The sequence below is a fragment of the Orycteropus afer genome, unplaced genomic scaffold (genome assembly GCF_000298275.1).
Source record: "Orycteropus afer afer isolate SDZICR_OR568_19922 unplaced genomic scaffold, OryAfe1.0 scaffold00026, whole genome shotgun sequence".
Lineage (NCBI taxonomy): Eukaryota > Metazoa > Chordata > Mammalia > Tubulidentata > Orycteropodidae > Orycteropus > Orycteropus afer.
The window spans coordinates 8,125,894-8,144,484 of NW_006921613.1; the positions used below are offsets into that span (position 1 = coordinate 8,125,894).

The following is an 18,591-nucleotide window of genomic DNA, read 5'->3' on the forward strand; positions in this document are numbered from 1 at the left end:
AGTTTTGAGGCTGAGCCTCTGGTGTTTAAAACCCAGCGAGATGCACCTGGTGCACAGGTAACAGCCCAGTTTATAGACTGAGACAGACTAGGAAGAAGGAAGAGACTGTCCACTTCTCAAAGAACTGGCCAGGGAAAACCTTATGAATAGCAAAGAATTTTAAGTATAGGTAACTGTTAGTATCCAACTGAAATGTTGGTTTGAAATTGGAATTGTCAGTGGTTGTCATGGTTCTCAAAATATAATACTGAGATATACATGTGAGTACATGTGTGTGCATGTTAGGTACATGCATAAATGCAGCTATTCCCTCACACTTTCTATTGGGAGTACCTGGAAGCAGTGCTATACTCATGAGTACAGCATGAATGCACCTAGCTCCCAGATCCTGGTTTCTGGATACCATTCACTAAAAGAAATCTGGGCTTTTAGAGAAATGCCTGACTTCAGGACTAGGGCAGGGAATGCAGAAGATAAACCTAGAAGATCCTACTGTGCCAAAAAGTAAGGAAGTGTTCCTAATGCACTGACTGCTAACCAGAAGGCTGGAGGTTCAAACCCATCAGCCACTCTTCGGAAGGAAGATGGGGCAATCTACTTCCGTAGTGATACTGCCTTGGAAACCCAAGGGTGAGTCGGGTCCAACTTGATGGCACATAACAACAACAACAACAACATACTTGAAGGTAGATTATGCTCACGCAAGGAACTAGTGAGTTTGCCTGAGAGTGTCTTTTTCTAATTTAAATTAAGGTTGGGGTCTTGGTATTGTTTGATAGCCACCTTGTGGCTCAGACTCAGGCTGTGTAACCCTTTTCTATCTTCAATTCCCAATCATGGCCTTTTCCCTGTTTCTGTGGTCTTGCCTGTAACAGTGATGAGTCGATCTGCCACCAGTTAGGATTTTGTGATGATTCCCTATTTTTTTCAGTCATATATAATCAGCCCCATGGCCACGACTCAGCGGATTACATTCAGCTTTCTGTACTGTGTTCTTGCTGATGTTTTCCCTCATCCTGGATGATTGTCTTTATCCTGTCCGAGGATAATATTGAACCTCTTTGAATGTGGAGTCTCTTTTCCCCTATTACAGAGGGATTTCATTTTTAATCTGTGTGCTTCTGTGTTGTTGGACTTTTGAAATAATGAGCACATATTAATTTTTAGTTTAAAATGTTTTTAATGGAAAAAAAATGCTAACTGTTGGCCCTGGGTGTCCAACAGAATCTGAAGTCCGAGCTGGGGTCTTTCTGTGTTTACTGGGTTAACTTACTTGTCTTGTATATTGAAAAGTAGGCCAATGCAGTTTCCACATAGTGCCTAAGGCACTTGACTGCTAAGCAGAAAGGGGCAGTTCAAACCCACCAGCCAGTCCTTGGAAGGAAGGTTGGGCAATCTACTTCCATAGTGATACTGCCTCAGAAACTCAAGGAGGGGTCACTGAAGGCACATAACAACAAGTGTTTCCCCAGATAAGGGAAAGGAAACAAAGGGGAGATTTGTTTACCTGGGAATAGAGTCTGTGTCCTATGCTCTACACAAGGGAAAAGGAGGGATGGAGCAAGAGAGGTTACATAAGCAGTTCTTGCTCTGAAATAGAATCTTGTGAAAGCATTTAAAACAGCCAAGTAACAGCATCTCATAGCAACATGTTAGAATCTTGAGAGTGAACAGAGAGGATTGTGATTCAGGGAAAAATCTAAGTTGGAATGGTGCCTGAAGTGCAGCTGGCAATCAGTTTGCAGCTACTGAAAGGGGAGAGGAGCTCAGAGAAATGAAGTTTAAAGGATTGGAAGTCACGCCTGAATAGAAGTCGGACGTTGTTCCATTAAAATGACTTCTCAGCAGCCCTTCCCGAAAGATGACTTCTGTATCTACTATGTCCTGTGAGCGCTTGCTATCTACTTCAGCTTTCTAGATAAGCTCAGTTCAGGGCAAAAGCCAAGGTCAAAGGAGTCCGAGGGCACATGCATTTAGAAGGTTTCCCCAGGTGTGACCCAGGGGAGGACCCCAAGGAAAGACGGGAAGATGTTATCTAATATCTAGGCACTAGACAGATACATGTACTTCCTACAGAGTGAGAGCCCTGGCCTCCCGTAGCAATAAGAGTGAGCATTTTTCAAACTGGCTTAACTGTAAGGAGAGGTGCTGAGGCGAGGCAGATGCCTCACAGAACCCCAATTTTAGATAGCATGCATGGAAAAAAAATCATAAAGACAGAACTCCTGGGCTGCCTGGAGCAGTGTGATGAGCGACCACAGGAGGCTCTGGGGCCGAGGAGGAGCACTAACCTCTGCGCTGGCCTGGCCCGCCCACAGAGCAGCTGACTGTTCAGACATCCTAGATGACCACTTCTTTCAAAAACTGTTTTTAAGGTGACATGTATTAATTACTTAATCCGTTCCAGGTACCTTGTATCATTTAATCTAATCCTCACAACCCTATAAGGCAAGTGATATGATTACCATTTTATAGATGACAAACAGGCCAGAGCCCTAGGTCATGTAACTGGTGACAGTCAGGCTGTAAACGGAGATGTATCTATCCTCTTACTGTCTATTTCTCTCTCTCTGGGTGTACGTGTTCTTAATGTATATGGATGCTTTTTATATATGCCCTGGTGGTGATGAGGTTAAGCTAAGCACTCACCTGCCAACTAGAAAGTTTGGAATCCACCAGCTGTTCCACGGAGAAAGATGAGGCAGTGTTTCCATCCAGATTCACAGCCGTGGAAACCCTTTGGGGCAGTTCTACTCTGTCCTATAGGGTCACTATAACTCAATTGACTCTAGGGCAATGGGTTTTATTATGCTCTCAATATGTGTGTGGGTAGATAGATAGATAGATATACCCACACACATATACACACACATATACAATGTATGTATGTATGTATAAATATGCACACAAACACACACAATAAATCCAAATCGTTCAGATAGATAGATAGATGTTCCCTTTCTACATATAACTACCTACTTCTCTGTATGTTAGCATAGGCAAATGACTAAGCCATTTAAATATGCTACTGCATCTGTAAGATGGGACTTAAAATAACTGTATCTATCCCATGTTGTTGTTGTTGTTGTGTGCCGTCAAATTGGCCCTGACTCATAGCAAACCCTCCTTGGGTTTCCGAGGTGGTATCACTACAGAAGTAGGATTGCTCAACCTTCCTTCTGAGGAGTGGCTGGTGGGTTTGAACCACCAGCCTTTTGGTTAGCAGTCAAGTGCCTTAGGCACTATGCTACCAGAGTTCCCTATCTATCCCATAGTGACTGTAAAATGATACAACCACTGTGGAACACTGTATGGTGAGCCCTTAAAGTTGGAATTAGAAATACCATTTGATCTCAGCAATCCCATTACTAGGTATGTATCGTAAAGAAGTGACAGCCAGAACAAGAACAGATATATGCACACCCATGTTCATCGCAGCACTATTTACAATAGCTAAAAGATGGAAACAACCTTGGTGCCTATCAACAGAAGAATGGATAACCAAACTACCGTACATGCACACAATGGAATATTATGCAACCCTAAAGAGTAACATAGAATCTACAAAACACTGCATAATATGGATGAACTTGGAGGACATTATGCTGAGTGAAATAAGTCAATCGTAGAAGGACAAATATTGTATTAGTTCATATTGTAAAATGTCAAGGAAAGCTTTACTTATACAAGGAAATTTTCTTTGTTGGTTACCGGGGGGGAGGGGAGGGGAGGGAACACTGTTAGATAGGTAGAGAGAAGTATAGATTCAGATGAAGGGAAAGGCAATGTACCTCAAATGTGAGTGATCAACACAGTGGCATTGAGAAAGAGGAAGACATAGAGAGGTGTATGAGAGGTACAGACAACAAAGACGAACACTTTTGCATGCACAATATTGTGTTGTCAGTGATGGCAAGCATCAGTCTGCAGGTAGATAGATAGGTGGACAGGCTGAACAATCAGGTATGTCTATGCAGGGGGGAGTCTGCCCATGAGCATGTATAGGATTAACAGACAATGTTTCTACATGTGAATTTGTATGTGCTCTAAAAATGTCCAGGTGTATAGTAGAACTGACAAGGGACAAGGTTGTGGTGGCTTCTTGGCCACAGTCAGCTACCCAGAGGAAGCAAGTAGTTGGACCTGTGGGTTCAGGACCATGGTCACAGGAGACAACGAGCTCAATTGGCATAACATACTACACAAAAACATTGTTCTACCTCCTAGTTTGGTGAGTAGCGACTGGGATCTTAAAAGCTTGCAAGCGACCATCTTGATGCAATGATGGGTCTCTCCTCATCCAGAGCAAAGAAGAATGAAGAAAACTAAGGACACATGGAAACAATTAGTCCAAGGGACTGGTACACCATGCAATCCTCAGCCTATATGACCTTGAGACCAGAAAAACTAGATGGTGTCCAGCTACCACTGTCAACCATTTGGTGAGAGATTGGTGCAGGAGATCCTGGATAGAGTGGGAGAACAATATGGAACAAAACTCAAAATCATAAAAAAAAAAGACCAGGTTTGCTGGTCTGATAGAGCCTGGTGAGACCCCTGAGACTGTGGCCCCTAGCTACCCTTCAGGTCTGGAATTGAGCTCACTCCTGTGGCTTCCAGCCAAACAACAGATAGGCATATGGGCTGAACATTTACATCAGGTAGATACACTACTTGGCACTATCAGTTATGGGAGAACAGAAGAGCAGTGTTTGCACAAGGAGACAGCTCGGAGGGGTGGAAGTGCATGGGAGGGAAGGACACAGGAAGAGGTAATTAGGGGGAGGAAGTATGAAGAGAGCTGTTACATTGTGGGGAATTGCAGTCAATGTTATGAGACAAAATGTGTATGAACTGCTGTGTGGAAAATGATTTTGCTCAGTAAACTTTCATCCAAATCACAATAAAAATTAAAATTAAATAAAAATAATAATAATAACTGTACCTACCCCACAGAGTTGGTTGTAAGGAGTAAATAGAAAAATGCATGTTAAACATATAATATAATGCTGGGCTCAGTAAATTGTAGCTGTTGTTACAATTAACTACTCAAACAAACAGCTGTCAAGTTGGATCCAACTCATAGCGACCCCTCTTTGGGTTTCTGAGGCCGTATCACTACAGAAGTAGATTGCCAACTTCCCTTCCAAGGAAATGGCTGCAGGGTTTGAACTGCCAGCCTTCTGGTTAGCAGTCAAATGCCTTAGGCAATATGCCACCAGAGCTCCTAGCTATTGTTATTATTACTGTTACTACTAAAAATAACTTACTTGCCCATTTACTCTAATCCTCGCAACCTAACTATAGTGGGAATGTTTGCATTTTTAGCCTGGCAATTCTAGGACTCTGAAAGGCAGATATTTTCTGTCCTTTTGCTTTGGTTTTAGGAATAAACATTGCTCTCTGACTTACTTGGCTGCAGGCAGTTGTTCAAAAGTTTAGTAAAAAGCAATGCAATTTTAGACTTCCAGTCAGGATACTGCTATTCATGATAGAGAACGTGTTTGAGGGATGTCATATTAAGACCTCCTCATTGTTTCATGAGGTTGAAGGGCTTATACTAATTTGTACACATTTTGTTCCCTCAAAATTCCTTCCTTTCTTTGTACGTGGCACCAACACAGCGGAGAACGTGCAGATGACTATACCATCCCCGTGAATGAGGCTGATGAGAACCAGCCCCACCTGCAAGGTGTGACTGGTCTGCGGAACCTGGGCAACACGTGCTACATGAATGCCATCTTACAGTGTCTCAGCAGCATCTCGCCGCTGGTGGAATACTTTCTCTCCGGAAAGTATATTACTGCTCTTCAAAAGTAAGACCACTTGTGCTCCCTCTGGCCCAGTCCCGAACCCCTATTCCCTAAGGTGAAGTTAGGGAAGGAACTATCTTGTTGTCCCTCTTAAGGGCTAACCCAGTCAGTAAAGGCTGCAGCTACCCAAACAGTGTCGGATTACTTGTGCTAATTTACTAATCTGTACTGAACAATTTCACAATTTTTCACATCAAAGACTCTACTTCTATACTTCTAGGTAGGGCTGGCACCGTCTCTCTCCCAAACCCACACAGCACCTTCCTACAGAATCAAAGTTTCCTTTCAAATTTACAATTCCTGACAGGGAATTGTACCCAAATAACATATCCATGGTGAGTAAAGTGGAAAGGTCAACTGAAAAATGAACGAAGCTGCAGTTTTTTTGATGTCCTATGCTCAAGTTTTTAAGTGCTTTCATTTCATTAAATCAGCCAGAAACACATCCTTTCCTTCCTCTAAGGAGCTGCAGTGAGGTGGCCACTGCTTTTGCCTATCTGATGACAGACATGTGGCTTGGAGACTCAGACTGTGTCTCACCAGAAATATTTTGGTCAGCTCTCGGAAACATCTACCCAGCATTTATGAAAAAGACACAGCAGGATGCGCAAGAATTCCTGATTTGTGCCCTGAATGAACTTCATGAAGCGCTGAAAAAGGTAAATGGAGTAAATGGCTTTGAGATAGGATTGGCCTTCGGCTTTATTAGCTACTTTCATTTTCCAGTCTTTTATTCACTAAGGAAATATCTACTTACTCTGCGCCAAGCACCCTGCTAGGTGCTGGGGTACCTCGTGGAACATTCATGCCAGTGTTAAATAGGTTTGTTTTACTAAATTTAGCTAATCATCAGAACCACCTGGGGAGATTTTAAAACACAGATTCTAATACCCCCACTGCAGTCTTCCTGGCTTTTAAAAAATCTCACCATTTTCAGTGAGCGTCCAGCTGTAGGAACCACTAATGTAACCAGTTCTGACGTGTGGGGACCCCATGGGTCAGAGCAGAGCTCTCCACAGGACTGTCAGTGTTGCTCTGTCAGAAGCAGATCACCAGGCCCTTCCTCTGAGGCATCTCTGGGTGGACTCAACCCTCCAACCTGTGGGTTAGCAGCTGAGTGTATTAACCATTTGCCCCACCCTGGGGTTCCATCACGAATCTAGTCCTTTGTAAATAAAAACTGCATGGACTATTTTTACAGTAGTCATTTTTTAAAAAATATATTCCTTATGAAAACTTTACAACTTAAAATAGACTTGCAGGATAAGTACACACTCATGAAAATATGTTTGGTATTAGATTACGGGTAAATCCATACACTATAAGGTATGTTCATACTAAGTATGCCTAACCTGAGCTCTTCATTAGATTAGGAAGTACATCTGGTAAAGCATGAAATCCCTTGCTTCTAGAGGGTTTGTCTTCATCCACAAGACTCATTGCCTTCAGAGTTAGTCTACGACCCACCCACTGCAAAGACAGGGCCTTGACTTTATGCTGTGTCCTTGTGCTGACTGAGTGAGCTCATCTCATAGCTAACATTCAGGAAATAGTTGGCACAAACGCCACAAACTATAGCCATTAATTATTCTCACTTTCAAGACTCAATTCCAGTTTTCATTTTTACTAGTAACAAGATATTCACGTCAATTAGGACTTTTTTTAAGCTGGAAGGGATGGTGGTGATCAGTAAAAATCACCGGAGTCCTCACGTGCAGCCCATCTGAAATAAATAGCATTCTGATTTCCGCTGAACTTGGAAAGGGCATTAAGTTACTGTCAAGGTGGAAGACCTCGGAAGCAAAGGGGGATGAGAGAAGCAAGCAAATGCAGAAACCCATGCCCAGTTACAAATTACAGGCAGCTGTGGAGCTAATGACTCCTCAAAACACATATTCTACTGCAGCCGTAAAAATGACGAGAATTCAGGGTGTGTGCCCTGAAATACTACATTGAGCTAGATTCAAACTAGACCGCAAGGCTAGTTAAATTTAGCTGTGTTAGTAATTTAAGATTTGCTCTTAAAATATATATATTTTCTAACAGTAAGAGGAGAAAAAGATGGGGAGCATAGCCTGAAGGGGCCAGAGGAAAGATGAAGTTTCTGTATTTTACCTCTAGATCAGAATGTCGTCCAACAGCTTACCCTCTTCCCAGAACAAACTAGCTCCAGGCCACTCATCCAGCTGTCTTGGGCTGTGGGCTTATGGGCCTGGCAGAGTCGAGGTGCCATCATTCCTCAGCTTGACTTAAAGGGGAACATATCTAAGTTAACAGCAACTACATAAAATATATCTTCTTCGGAAGATGTATTTATTGTCTGAATCTAAAACTAAGTGGTTCTGATAGCAGTGTACTATTCTGGTAGGAAAAAAAAAAAAAAATCATTCTGTTATAACCAATGGTTCATTCGTGGGACTGGGGGAATTTGTCCCTTGATTCAGTATCACCAAAGAAGATCATATGAGAAAGGATCTACTCAAAGATGCTGCAGGAAGGTGATTACCAACGAGTCCTCCATCATCACCCGGCTGTTTGAAGGGCAGCTCAGTTATGGCATCATCTGTCTAAAGTGTGAGAACTGCACCCATAAGAGTGAAATCTTCACAGTCCTCTCCCTCCCCATTCCATCTGAGTATGAATGCTCTCTTCAGGTAGGATTTCATGCTCCTGGAGACTTCTTTTATTGTATTCCACACCAGCATTGTATGTTCTCAGGGTCATTTCCTAGATTGTTTAGCATGAGGGGGCTCTGTTAGAATATTTAAAAAAAAAAAAAAAGAAAGAAAGAAAAAGAAGCCCATGATGATAGCATTTGATTGAAAAGCAACATACTGGCCAAAATTTACTTTGAAAATGTACTCAACAAAACATTTGTACAACTAGAAACAGAGGTAACATTTATCCAGTCCCATATATAGCATTTGTTGTATCTTATAAAAACATGCAAGGCTCTCCCTCACCCCAGAGGTCTGCAGCCTCAGTTCAGGAACAGATATGAAAGATTTTGACTTTCAGTCTTGAGTGTCTTATATTTTAGACTAAAGCTGTGTAATATGTTGGAAATGGTGAGTGGAATCCCGTGCCTTAGTGGGCCTATTTTCCGTCACCATAATGCCAAGAGGTAATCTGTAAGAGGTGGGTGGCAGAGAATGGTTGGGAGACAGGAAGCAGTAAGTTTGCTTGCAGAATAATACAAATTTATATATTTTCTTCCTGATCCATGAAAGCACATCTACTTTTAAATGTTTATACACATAGCTATTTCCAAATACCAGAACTGGAGACTAGAATCCTATCACTTATTCAGGACTGGGCTTTATTTTCAGCTCAAATGGCTAAAGAGTGCCTGAAAGGAATGCCAAAGACACTTTAAATTGAGGTCCTGGCATTGTCTTTCTCATCTTTGTCTTTAGCTTAATGGTTTGCAGGGCCCAGGACCTAGCTGTATCTTAGTTCTCTAGTGCAGCTGTGGTGGTTATGTTTGTGTGTCAACTTGGCTGGGCCTGGTTGAGTGGCTGGGCAGCTGGTGGTAGTTATTTCTCATGATGAGACTGGTAATCAATTCCATGGTGGAATCTACTTGGAGCAGCTGAGTAGCTGCCTTTGGGTACGTGGTCTGCTTTCTGTATTTAAGGAGAAGCCTTGGGAATGGTATCCAGCCTATGGCACGCTTGGACCCTGCATGTAGCCGTGTCATTGCTCACCAGCCTGCTATGCTCTACCGACTTTGGAACTTACCATGGACTTAAGTTAATGGCTTGCCATGTGGTTTGGTAACATCGGGACTGTGCCTTTTGACTTGTCAACCTTGGGGCTTCTCAGCCTCAGCAGCCAGCAGCTGTCTGAGTGAAGAAACGCCTCTAGCTCCAGTGGGCCAGGAGCAGGAGGCAGAAAGTTTGAGGGGCTTTCACCCAGCCCCTAGAGTCTGGCACTTTGAACTTAGACTTAAAGCCTCCAAATTGTAAGAATAAACTCCTGTTTGTTAAGGCCATCCCATTTGTGGTATAGTTCTCGTCAGAGCAGCACTAGGTAACCAGAACAGTGGCTATAACAAATATCACAAGTGGGTGGCTTTAACAAACAAATTTATTTCTTACAGTTTAGGAGGTTGGAGGTCTGAATTCAGGGTGCCAGGTCTAGGGGAAAGCTTTCTTTCTCTGTTGGCTTTGAAGGAAGGTCCTTGTCTCTTTGGACTTCTGCTCCTGGGCGAACTTCATGTGGCCTGGCATCTCTCTTCCCCTGTCTCTGCTTGCTAGCTTGTGTTTCATCTCTTTTATATCTCAAAAGAGATTAACTCAGGATGCACCCTACACTATTCCTGTCCATTAACATAATAAAGACAACCCATTCCCAAATGGGATTATAACCAATGGCATAGAGATTAGGATTTACAATACATACTTTTTTCGGGGGTGGAGGGGTGGGCATCATTCAATCCATAACATTTCCTCCTTTGGCCTCCCAAAATTCACATCCTTGCCATATGGAAAACACATCCATCCCATCCCATCATTGCAAAAGTCTTAAAACAACTCCAAGTCCAAAATCTCACCCTCTGAATCATTTAAATTAAATATGGGTGAAACTTTAGGTGTATTCTGGGGCAAAACTCCTCCTCTTCATTTGTGAACCTGTGAAATCTAGAATACAAGTTACCTGCTTCCAAAGTACAATGGTAGAACAGTTGTTGTTGTTGTTATTTGCCGTCAAGTCAGACCCGACTAATAGCAACCCCTCCTTTGGTTTCTGAGGCGGTATCACTATTGAAGTAGATTGCCCAACCTTCCTTCCAAGGAGTGGCTGCTGGGTTTGAACTGCCAGCCTCTGGTTAGCAGTCAAGTGCCTTAGGCACTACGCTACCAGAGGTAGAACAGGTAGATATTTCCATTACAAATGGGAGAAATTGGAGGGAAAGCAGGGAATAACAGGTACCAAGCAAATCCAAAACCCAGCAAAACAAATTACCTTAGTTCTTAAGGCTTGAAAAGAATTCTCTGTTCTCTGAGACCATCTGGTCAATGGCCCTGCCTCCAGATTCTGGGTGTTAACCATGCCCTCTGGATTCTGGGTGGAGGTCTTTTGGCCCCTGGGCTTCAGCTCCCCCTCTCAGCCCAGTGGGATGGCAACTCTGCTCTCTCAGCTTTGGGTGGCTCCATTCTCCTAGTCCATCTGACTGTTGACTCTACCTCCTTGGCCCTGGCAGACCCTCTTCTTCTGCCCCTTGGCCATGGCGGCCTTGTCCCTCAGCTTCGGGCGGTGGCCCCATGCCCTGGCACACCTTAATGGCAGCCCCACACATCAGAACAGAGTTGGCAAAGATCTGACTTTTTTAAAATTAGGGGGCTTTGGCCCCATCCTTGGAGATCCAGGAGACCTTGGATCAATGTGTAACAAATGTCTGCTGTAGACCTGGGATCTAATTTATCTCTGTTCTTTATTATGGCCACTCCAAAGGCTGTGATATGACCATTTCTCAATCTCCAGATCACTTTAGTAATAAGATGAATAACATAAAATAGCTGCCTGGTTTGGTTAGTGGAAACTGCAAAGTCAATATTATTCTGAAATCAACAAGAATCTTAAAGATGCTGATTCAGAGATAATAAATGAGTTGGCACTTGGACCCATTTCAGTAACCAAATAAGAAAGAAACATCTCCTTTGCCAGGTAGGTTTTGTAGCTAGCTATCCAGGTTGCAACTTGTGACCTGATATCTCTTGGACTTGACTTTGAGAAAAACTTTAAGGATTAGATTTCTGGGGCTATTCTAAAATTTTGATATAAGCAAGAAACCACAGGTTCCAGTTGATCCAATTTGGTCACCAAATGCTTTTTTTCTCAATAGGACTGCCTCCAGTGTTTTTTTCAACAAGACACACTGACCTGGAATGACCAAATTCATTGCTCTGTTTGTGAAGCCAAGCAAGTAACAGCAGTGAGGGCCAGTCTGTCCAAAGCACCAAAAATAATTATTTTTCATTTAAAAAGGTATGTTTTTTGGCATTTTGTAGGCAGATTTGAAGGTATGGAAAGGACATGAATGGGTGTAAAGATAAATATTGGCCTAGCTAGGCAGTTTTACAACATGCATTTTTCTGTCAATTTTGGAGCAAATCGATGACTCAAAATAAAATGTATTTAGGTCAGTAAATTTCTTCTTAGAAACAAGAATTGATGTCTAATTTGAATATCCAGTTAAATCTTATTGCCCTATTGTCTCAGCTCCGTTGCCAGTTGCTCGAGCATTGGGGTGTTTTTCACATTTCGGCTATTGTGAATAATGCTATGAATACTCACAAATAGTAAGTATGTTTGTCATCCTGTGGTGGCTTATGTGTTGCTGTGAGGCTAGAGGCTATGGCACCAGTATTTCAAATACCAGCAGGGTCACCCATGGTGGACAGGTTTCAGCAGTGCTTCCAGACTTGGAAGAAGGGGCCGTCCATTTTTCAAAGAATCAGCCAGTGAAAACCCTGTGAATAGCAGTGAAACACTGTCTGATGCAAGACTGGAAAACTTTATGAACAGCTCTGTAACATTGACATAGTGCCAGAAGATGAGCCTCTCAGGTTGGAAGGCACTCAAAATATGATGGGAAAGAGCTGTTTCCTCAAATTAAGTTGACCTTAATGACATGGATGGAGTAAAGTTTTCAGGAACTCCATTTGCAGATGTAATATGATTCAAAATGGGAAGAAACAGCTGCAAACATCCATTAATATTCAGAACATGGAACATATGAAGTATGAAAGTAGGAAAATTGGAAGTTGTCAGAAATGAAATGGAATGCATAAAGATTGATATCCCAGGTATAAGTGAGCTGAAATGGACTGGTTTCAGCCATTTTGAATCAGACAACCATATGATCTACTAGGCCGGGAATGACAAATTGAAGAGGAATGGCATGTTATTCCTTGTCACAAAGAATGTTTCAAGATCTACCCCAAAGTACAATGCTCTCAGGGATAATATCCATACACCTACAAGGAAGACAGTCAAATCTATTCTTTAGATGGTCTCTAAATTCAGGTGGGATATAATCAAGGTCATATTTTGGCTCTTGTGGACTTGTTTTAATTGTCTTCAGCTTCAACTTGAACTTGCATATGGTCTGTTCCACAGTATGCTCCTGGCCTTGTTCTGGCTGTAGATATTGAACTTTTCCATCATCTCTTTGCCCAGATGTAATTGATCTGATTCCTGTGTATTCCATATGGTGAAGTCCATGTGTACAGCCACTGTTGATGCTGAATTTAGAAACCATCTAAAGAATAGATTAGACACATTAAACACCAGTGACTGAAAAGCAGATGAATTGGGGGATGACATCAAGAATATCATTCATGAAGGAAGTGAAAGGTCATTAAAAAGGAAGGAAAGGAAGAAAAGACCAAAATGGATGTTAGAAGAGACTCTGAAACTTGCCTTTGAATGAAGAGTAGCTAAAGCAAATGGAAGAAATGACACAGAAAAGAGCTGAACAGAAGATTTCAAAGAGCAGCTCAAGAAGACAAAGCCAATTATTATAATGAAATGTGCAAAGACCTGGAGTTAGAAAACCAAAAGGGAAGATCACGCTCAACATTTCTCAAGCTGAAAGAAATGAAGAAAAGATTCAAACCTCAAGTTGCAATACTGAAAGATTCTATGGGCAAAATATTGACTGATGCAGGAAACATCAAAAGAAGATAGAAGGAATACACATTGTCACTGTACCAAAAAGATTTGGTCATGTTCATCCATTTCAGGAAGTGGCATATGACCAAAAACTGATGGTTTTGAAGGAAGAAGTCGAAGCTGCACTGAAGGAATTGGTGAACAGTCTCTAGGAATTGACAAAATAGCCATTGAGATGTCTTAACAAATGGATGCTGTACTAGAGGTACTTGTCTATGCCAAAAAATTTGGAAGACAGCTACCTGGACAACTAACTGGAAGAGATCCATATCTGTACCCATTCCAAAAAAATTGTGATACCACAGAATTTCCACAGAATAGAAATTATGAAACAATATCATTAATATCACACACAAGTAAAATCTTACTGAAGATAATTGAAAAATGATTGCAGTGGTATATTGATAGGGTATTTCCAGAAATGCAAGCTGGATTCAGAAGAGGACATGGAAAAACGATTGCAGTGGTATATTGATAGGGTATTTCCAGAAATGCAAGCTGGATTCAGAAGAGGACATGGAAAAACGATTGCAGTGGTATATTGATAGGGTACTTCCAGAAATGCAAGGTGGATTCAGAAGAGGACATAGAGTCAGGGATATCATTGCTGATGTCAGATGGATCTTGGCTGAAAGCAACAAATACCAGAAAGATGTTTACTTTTTATTGACCATGCAAAAGCATTCTATTGTGTGGATCATAACAAATTATGGATAATATTGAGAAGAATGGGTATTCCAGAACATTTAACAGTGCTCATGAGGAATCTGTACACAGACCAGGAGGCTGTTGTTCAAACAGAACAAGGGGATACTGCATTGTTTAAAATCAGGAAGGGAGGAGTGTGTCAGGGTTGTATCCTTCCACCATACTTATTCAATCTGTATGCTGAACAAATGATCTGAGAAACTGGACTACATGAAGAAGAACGCAGCATCAGGATTGGAAGAAGACTCATTAACAACCTGCAATATGCAGATGACACAACCTTGCTTATTGAAAGTGAAGATGACTTGAAGCACTTACTGAAAATTAAAGACTACAGTCTGCAGTATGGATTACACCTGAACATAAAGAAAACAAAAAATGCTCACAACTGAACCAATAAGTACCATCACAATAAATGGAGACAAGCTTGAAGTTGTCAAAGATTTCATATTACTTGGTTCTACAATTGGCATCAATGGAAGCAGCAGTCAAGAATCAGATGATGTATTGCACTGGGTTAATTTTCTGCAAAAGACCTCTTAAAGACTTTAAGTGCCAAAGAGAAAAGATGTCTCCTTGAAGACTAAGGTGCGCCTAACCTAAGCCATGATATTTTCAATAACCTCATATGCATGTGAGAGCTGGACAATGAATAAGGAAGACTGAAGAAGAGTTGATGCTTTTGAGTTGTGGTGTTGGTGAAGAATATTAAAAGTACCATGGGTTGCCAGAAAAACTAACAAATTTGTCCTAGAAGAAGTGCAGCCGGAATGTTCCTTGGAAGCGAGAATGGCCAGACTTCGTCTCGCCTGCTCTGGTCATGTTGTTAGAAGGGACCATTCTCTGGAGGGTAAAGTGGAGGGTCAGCCAAAAAAGAGGAAGGCCCTCAACGAGATGGACTGGCACAGTGGCTACAATGATGGGTCCAGGTATAGCAAGGATTGTGAGGCTGGCACAGGACCGGGCAGTGTTTTGTTCTACTGTACATAGGGTCGCTGTGAGTCAGCACTGACTCAATAGCGCCTAACGACAAGAACAACGTTTTATTCCATTAGTTTTTAACGACCAAATATGTTGCTTTTTGGCGTAGTAATGTCTCAGGCTCACCTAGCAATTTCCCTGCCCCAGACCTGAACAAGCAATTTTTCCAAAATGAGCATTAATTATTCTGAAGAACTTTCTGGGTGAATCTGATGAGCTCTGACGTAGGGACTGCTGATCTATATAACAAGTTCAGAATTTGACAAGCTTTTTACAAATTTTCATCTTATTAAAACCTCAGAGTTTGAAAATAGGACACTGCCAAGAAAACATGGGCTGAAACCAAGATGAAGAAAAAGCTGAGCCGGTCTGATTGGAATGAACAGTATCCGCTGAAGCAAAGACCTGGGGACTTATCAGTGTGGTTTCCACTTCTCCCAGTGCTGGGCCTTTCTGTTTTTCCCGCTTCCCATCTGTCTGCTATCAGCTTAGCTTGAAATCAACACTGTCTCCCTGACCCAGTCCAGTCTCAGTTTTGGTAAGCCATATGGATGTAGTATTTCTAAATATACTTACACAAGAAAAATAGTAATTTCTGTATAGGTGTGCACCAGATAATCTTGCCAAGAAATGACTGTTAACTGTATTTGGAATTTGTCAAGGTATGTGGACTTCATTCATGAATAACGATTCATAAACTTACTTTATACTGCACACACTTATCCCCTCTAGGTTTGACATTCAGGGTACAATGAAAAGAAAACTGAGAACGGATATTCATTACCCACTCACCAACTTGGACCTCACTCCTTATATTCATCCAGTTTTTCGGAAACATCCTAAATACAACCTCTGTGGAGTAGTGGTGAGTAAAATACTAAAATTATTTAAAATAACACAATTTAAAAACTTTAGAATTATGTGCTTAAATACCCACTCCTTTCATCTCTCCCCGAATTCTCCTATACTTTTCTTTTAAAAAGGAGCGCTGGTGGTGTAGTGGTTAAAGCATTGGGCTGCTAACCGAGAGGTTGGCAGTTCAAACCCACCAGCCACTCTGTGGGAGAAAGATGAGGCAGTTTGCTTCCACAAAGAGTGAAAGAAGGACCTCGATGGCAATGGATTGGGGTCCTTTTAAAAAAAAAATGTACAGCCTGCAAACTCCTTTTTTGATCTGGTACATTAGAGCCATGTAAGAGTAAAATGACCTCTTCACTGCCTGTTCACTTTTTGAAATAACTCTTGCCAATTTTCCTATTATGTTCCTTCTTTTATTATAAACCAAAAAGCAAACGCTGTCAAGTCAATGCCAACTCATAGCATCCGTATAGGCCAGAGCAGAACTGCCCTGTAGGGTTTCCAAGGCTATAAATGTGTATGGAAACATACTGCTCCATCTTTCTCTTGTGGATTGGCTGGTGGGTCTGAACCAACTTTTTGGTTAGCAACCGAGTGCTTAACCACTGCACCTGCAGGGCTCCTCTCTTATAAACCAAAACCAAACCTACTGCAGAGTTGATTCCTACTCATAGTGACCCCTATTGGGTTTCCAAGGCTGCAAATCTTTACAGAAGTAGATTGCCTTATCTCCCTTCTACAGAGCAGCTGGTGGGTTTGAACTGCTGACCTTCTGGTTAGTAGCAAAATGTCTTACCCACTGTGCCACTTTGTTGTTATTGTTGTATGTGCCGTCGAGTCGGACCTGACTCATAGTGACCCCTCCTTGGGTTGCCGAGGCAGTATCACTACGGAAGTAGATTGCCCCATCTTCCTTCTGAGGAGTGGCTGGTGGGTTTGAACTGCCAGCCTTCTGGTTAGCAGTCAAGTGCGTTAGGCACTATGCTACCAGAGCTCCCTTATTATAACCTTTATAAATCCTGGATATGTAGATTTTAATTATCTTCTCCCACTACGTGGATGGATTTTTCATGCTTTTAACAGTTATATTTGATAAACACAGTTCTTAATTTTAATGTGGTCCATTTTATCAAATTTTTTCCTTTATGTTTTTTGTGTCTACCATAAGGTCATGAAGACATTCAACTCTATTTTCTTCTAAAAGCTTTATTGTTTTACCTTAACAGTTTAAAAAATATTTTCTCTAAAAAAATTGTTCATTTTTTTATATTTTCAAATTTATTGACATCAAGCTGCTCATTATCTTGATATTTTAAAATCTCTGTTTTATCTTTAGTTCACCCTTTGTTCATTGTTAATATGATCTGTGCCTAATCTTTTTTTTTTTGGTTGATAGATGTTGCCAGAGGTTTCCTTTTTTGGTACGCTGAAAGAAACTGCTTGTGGTTTGTTGATTCCATTATTTGTGTTCTACGTCATTAATTTTTGCTCTTTATTTCTTCTACATTGAGTTTATTGTGTTTTGAAACATTCAGAGGTGCATTTTAAAAATTCCAACCATGACTTTTTCTTTGTCCTTTTCTTACTCATTTCTAACTTTATTGCATTTTTTCTCAGCTTTTTCCAATGTTTTTGACTTTTCTTCTTTAGGTTTAAAGAAGCCTGAGTTTGTTTTCCAAAGCTTCTGTGCAATCATGTGTATGCTAGGGCTCTTCGAAATACGTTTCTGTGATAAAAATCTAAAAAGCTAAACTATCATCAAATAACTTAATTGCATTTTTTGTCAGAAAGTATTATGACCAACATAGTATCCATTCTTTGGTATATGTTGATACTTGTTTTGTGACTGAGTATTATGTGTGCTTGGAAAGAAGTTTTAAATAGGGTTTTTAGGGTTCTACATATGTCCATTAAATATATTTTTCAATGTTCAAATATTATATAGTTAATAAACTTTTGTTTGCTTTTTAACTGAAATGTGTTAAAAGACCGTGTTTTCATCAAATTCTTCTAGTCATGCTGATTTTTTTAATTTAATTTGAAACTATGTTTGCAATTTTATTTCCAGTGATTGTTCCTTTTCTCATGGGGAAATCTTTTACCCTTTATCATTCTTTTTGGAAAAACTATGCCAGCTTTCTTTAGGATAATAGTTTGTTCTTTTCCCACCCCTCTTCTTATTTCTCTTAAATGTCAGTATGTGATATTTGATAAATATAAAAGAAGTATGTATATAAGACATCCGGATGTCACACAGCATAATAAATAATACCTGTAAAGTCATCACCCAACTTAAGAATTTACATATCACCAATACAATCCCATCTGTTTATATGCTCTTTTTCCTATGTCCCTTAACTTCACCCCTGGAGGTCACACTATCTTGAATTTGATGCTTACTATTCTCTTGATTTTCAAACATATTCAAAATAAAGATGACAGTATAATGAAACCCTACATATCCATCACCCAGCTTTTGTTTCCATGTGTCTTTGTTTTTCTTCATTCTTTGCTCTGTGTTGTTGTTGCTATGTGCCGTCGAGTTGGCCCC

The 18,591-nt window shown here is 40.9% G+C and overlaps 1 protein-coding gene across 1 annotated transcript in view; it reads left to right on the plus strand.

Moving 5' to 3' along the window:
- The first annotated feature begins 1,833 nt into the window (after nucleotides 1-1,833).
- Nucleotides 1,834-18,591, plus strand: part of USP50 (ubiquitin specific peptidase 50) — a 21,507-nt gene continuing 4,749 nt past the window's right edge. The window contains exons 1-6 of the mRNA XM_007935181.1: nucleotides 1,834-1,886; nucleotides 5,625-5,816; nucleotides 6,277-6,472; nucleotides 8,258-8,467; nucleotides 11,662-11,804; nucleotides 15,915-16,047. Coding sequence (XP_007933372.1) covers nucleotides 1,834-1,886; nucleotides 5,625-5,816; nucleotides 6,277-6,472; nucleotides 8,258-8,467; nucleotides 11,662-11,804; nucleotides 15,915-16,047 — 927 coding nt within the window. The remainder of the gene's footprint in view (nucleotides 1,887-5,624; nucleotides 5,817-6,276; nucleotides 6,473-8,257; nucleotides 8,468-11,661; nucleotides 11,805-15,914; nucleotides 16,048-18,591) is intronic.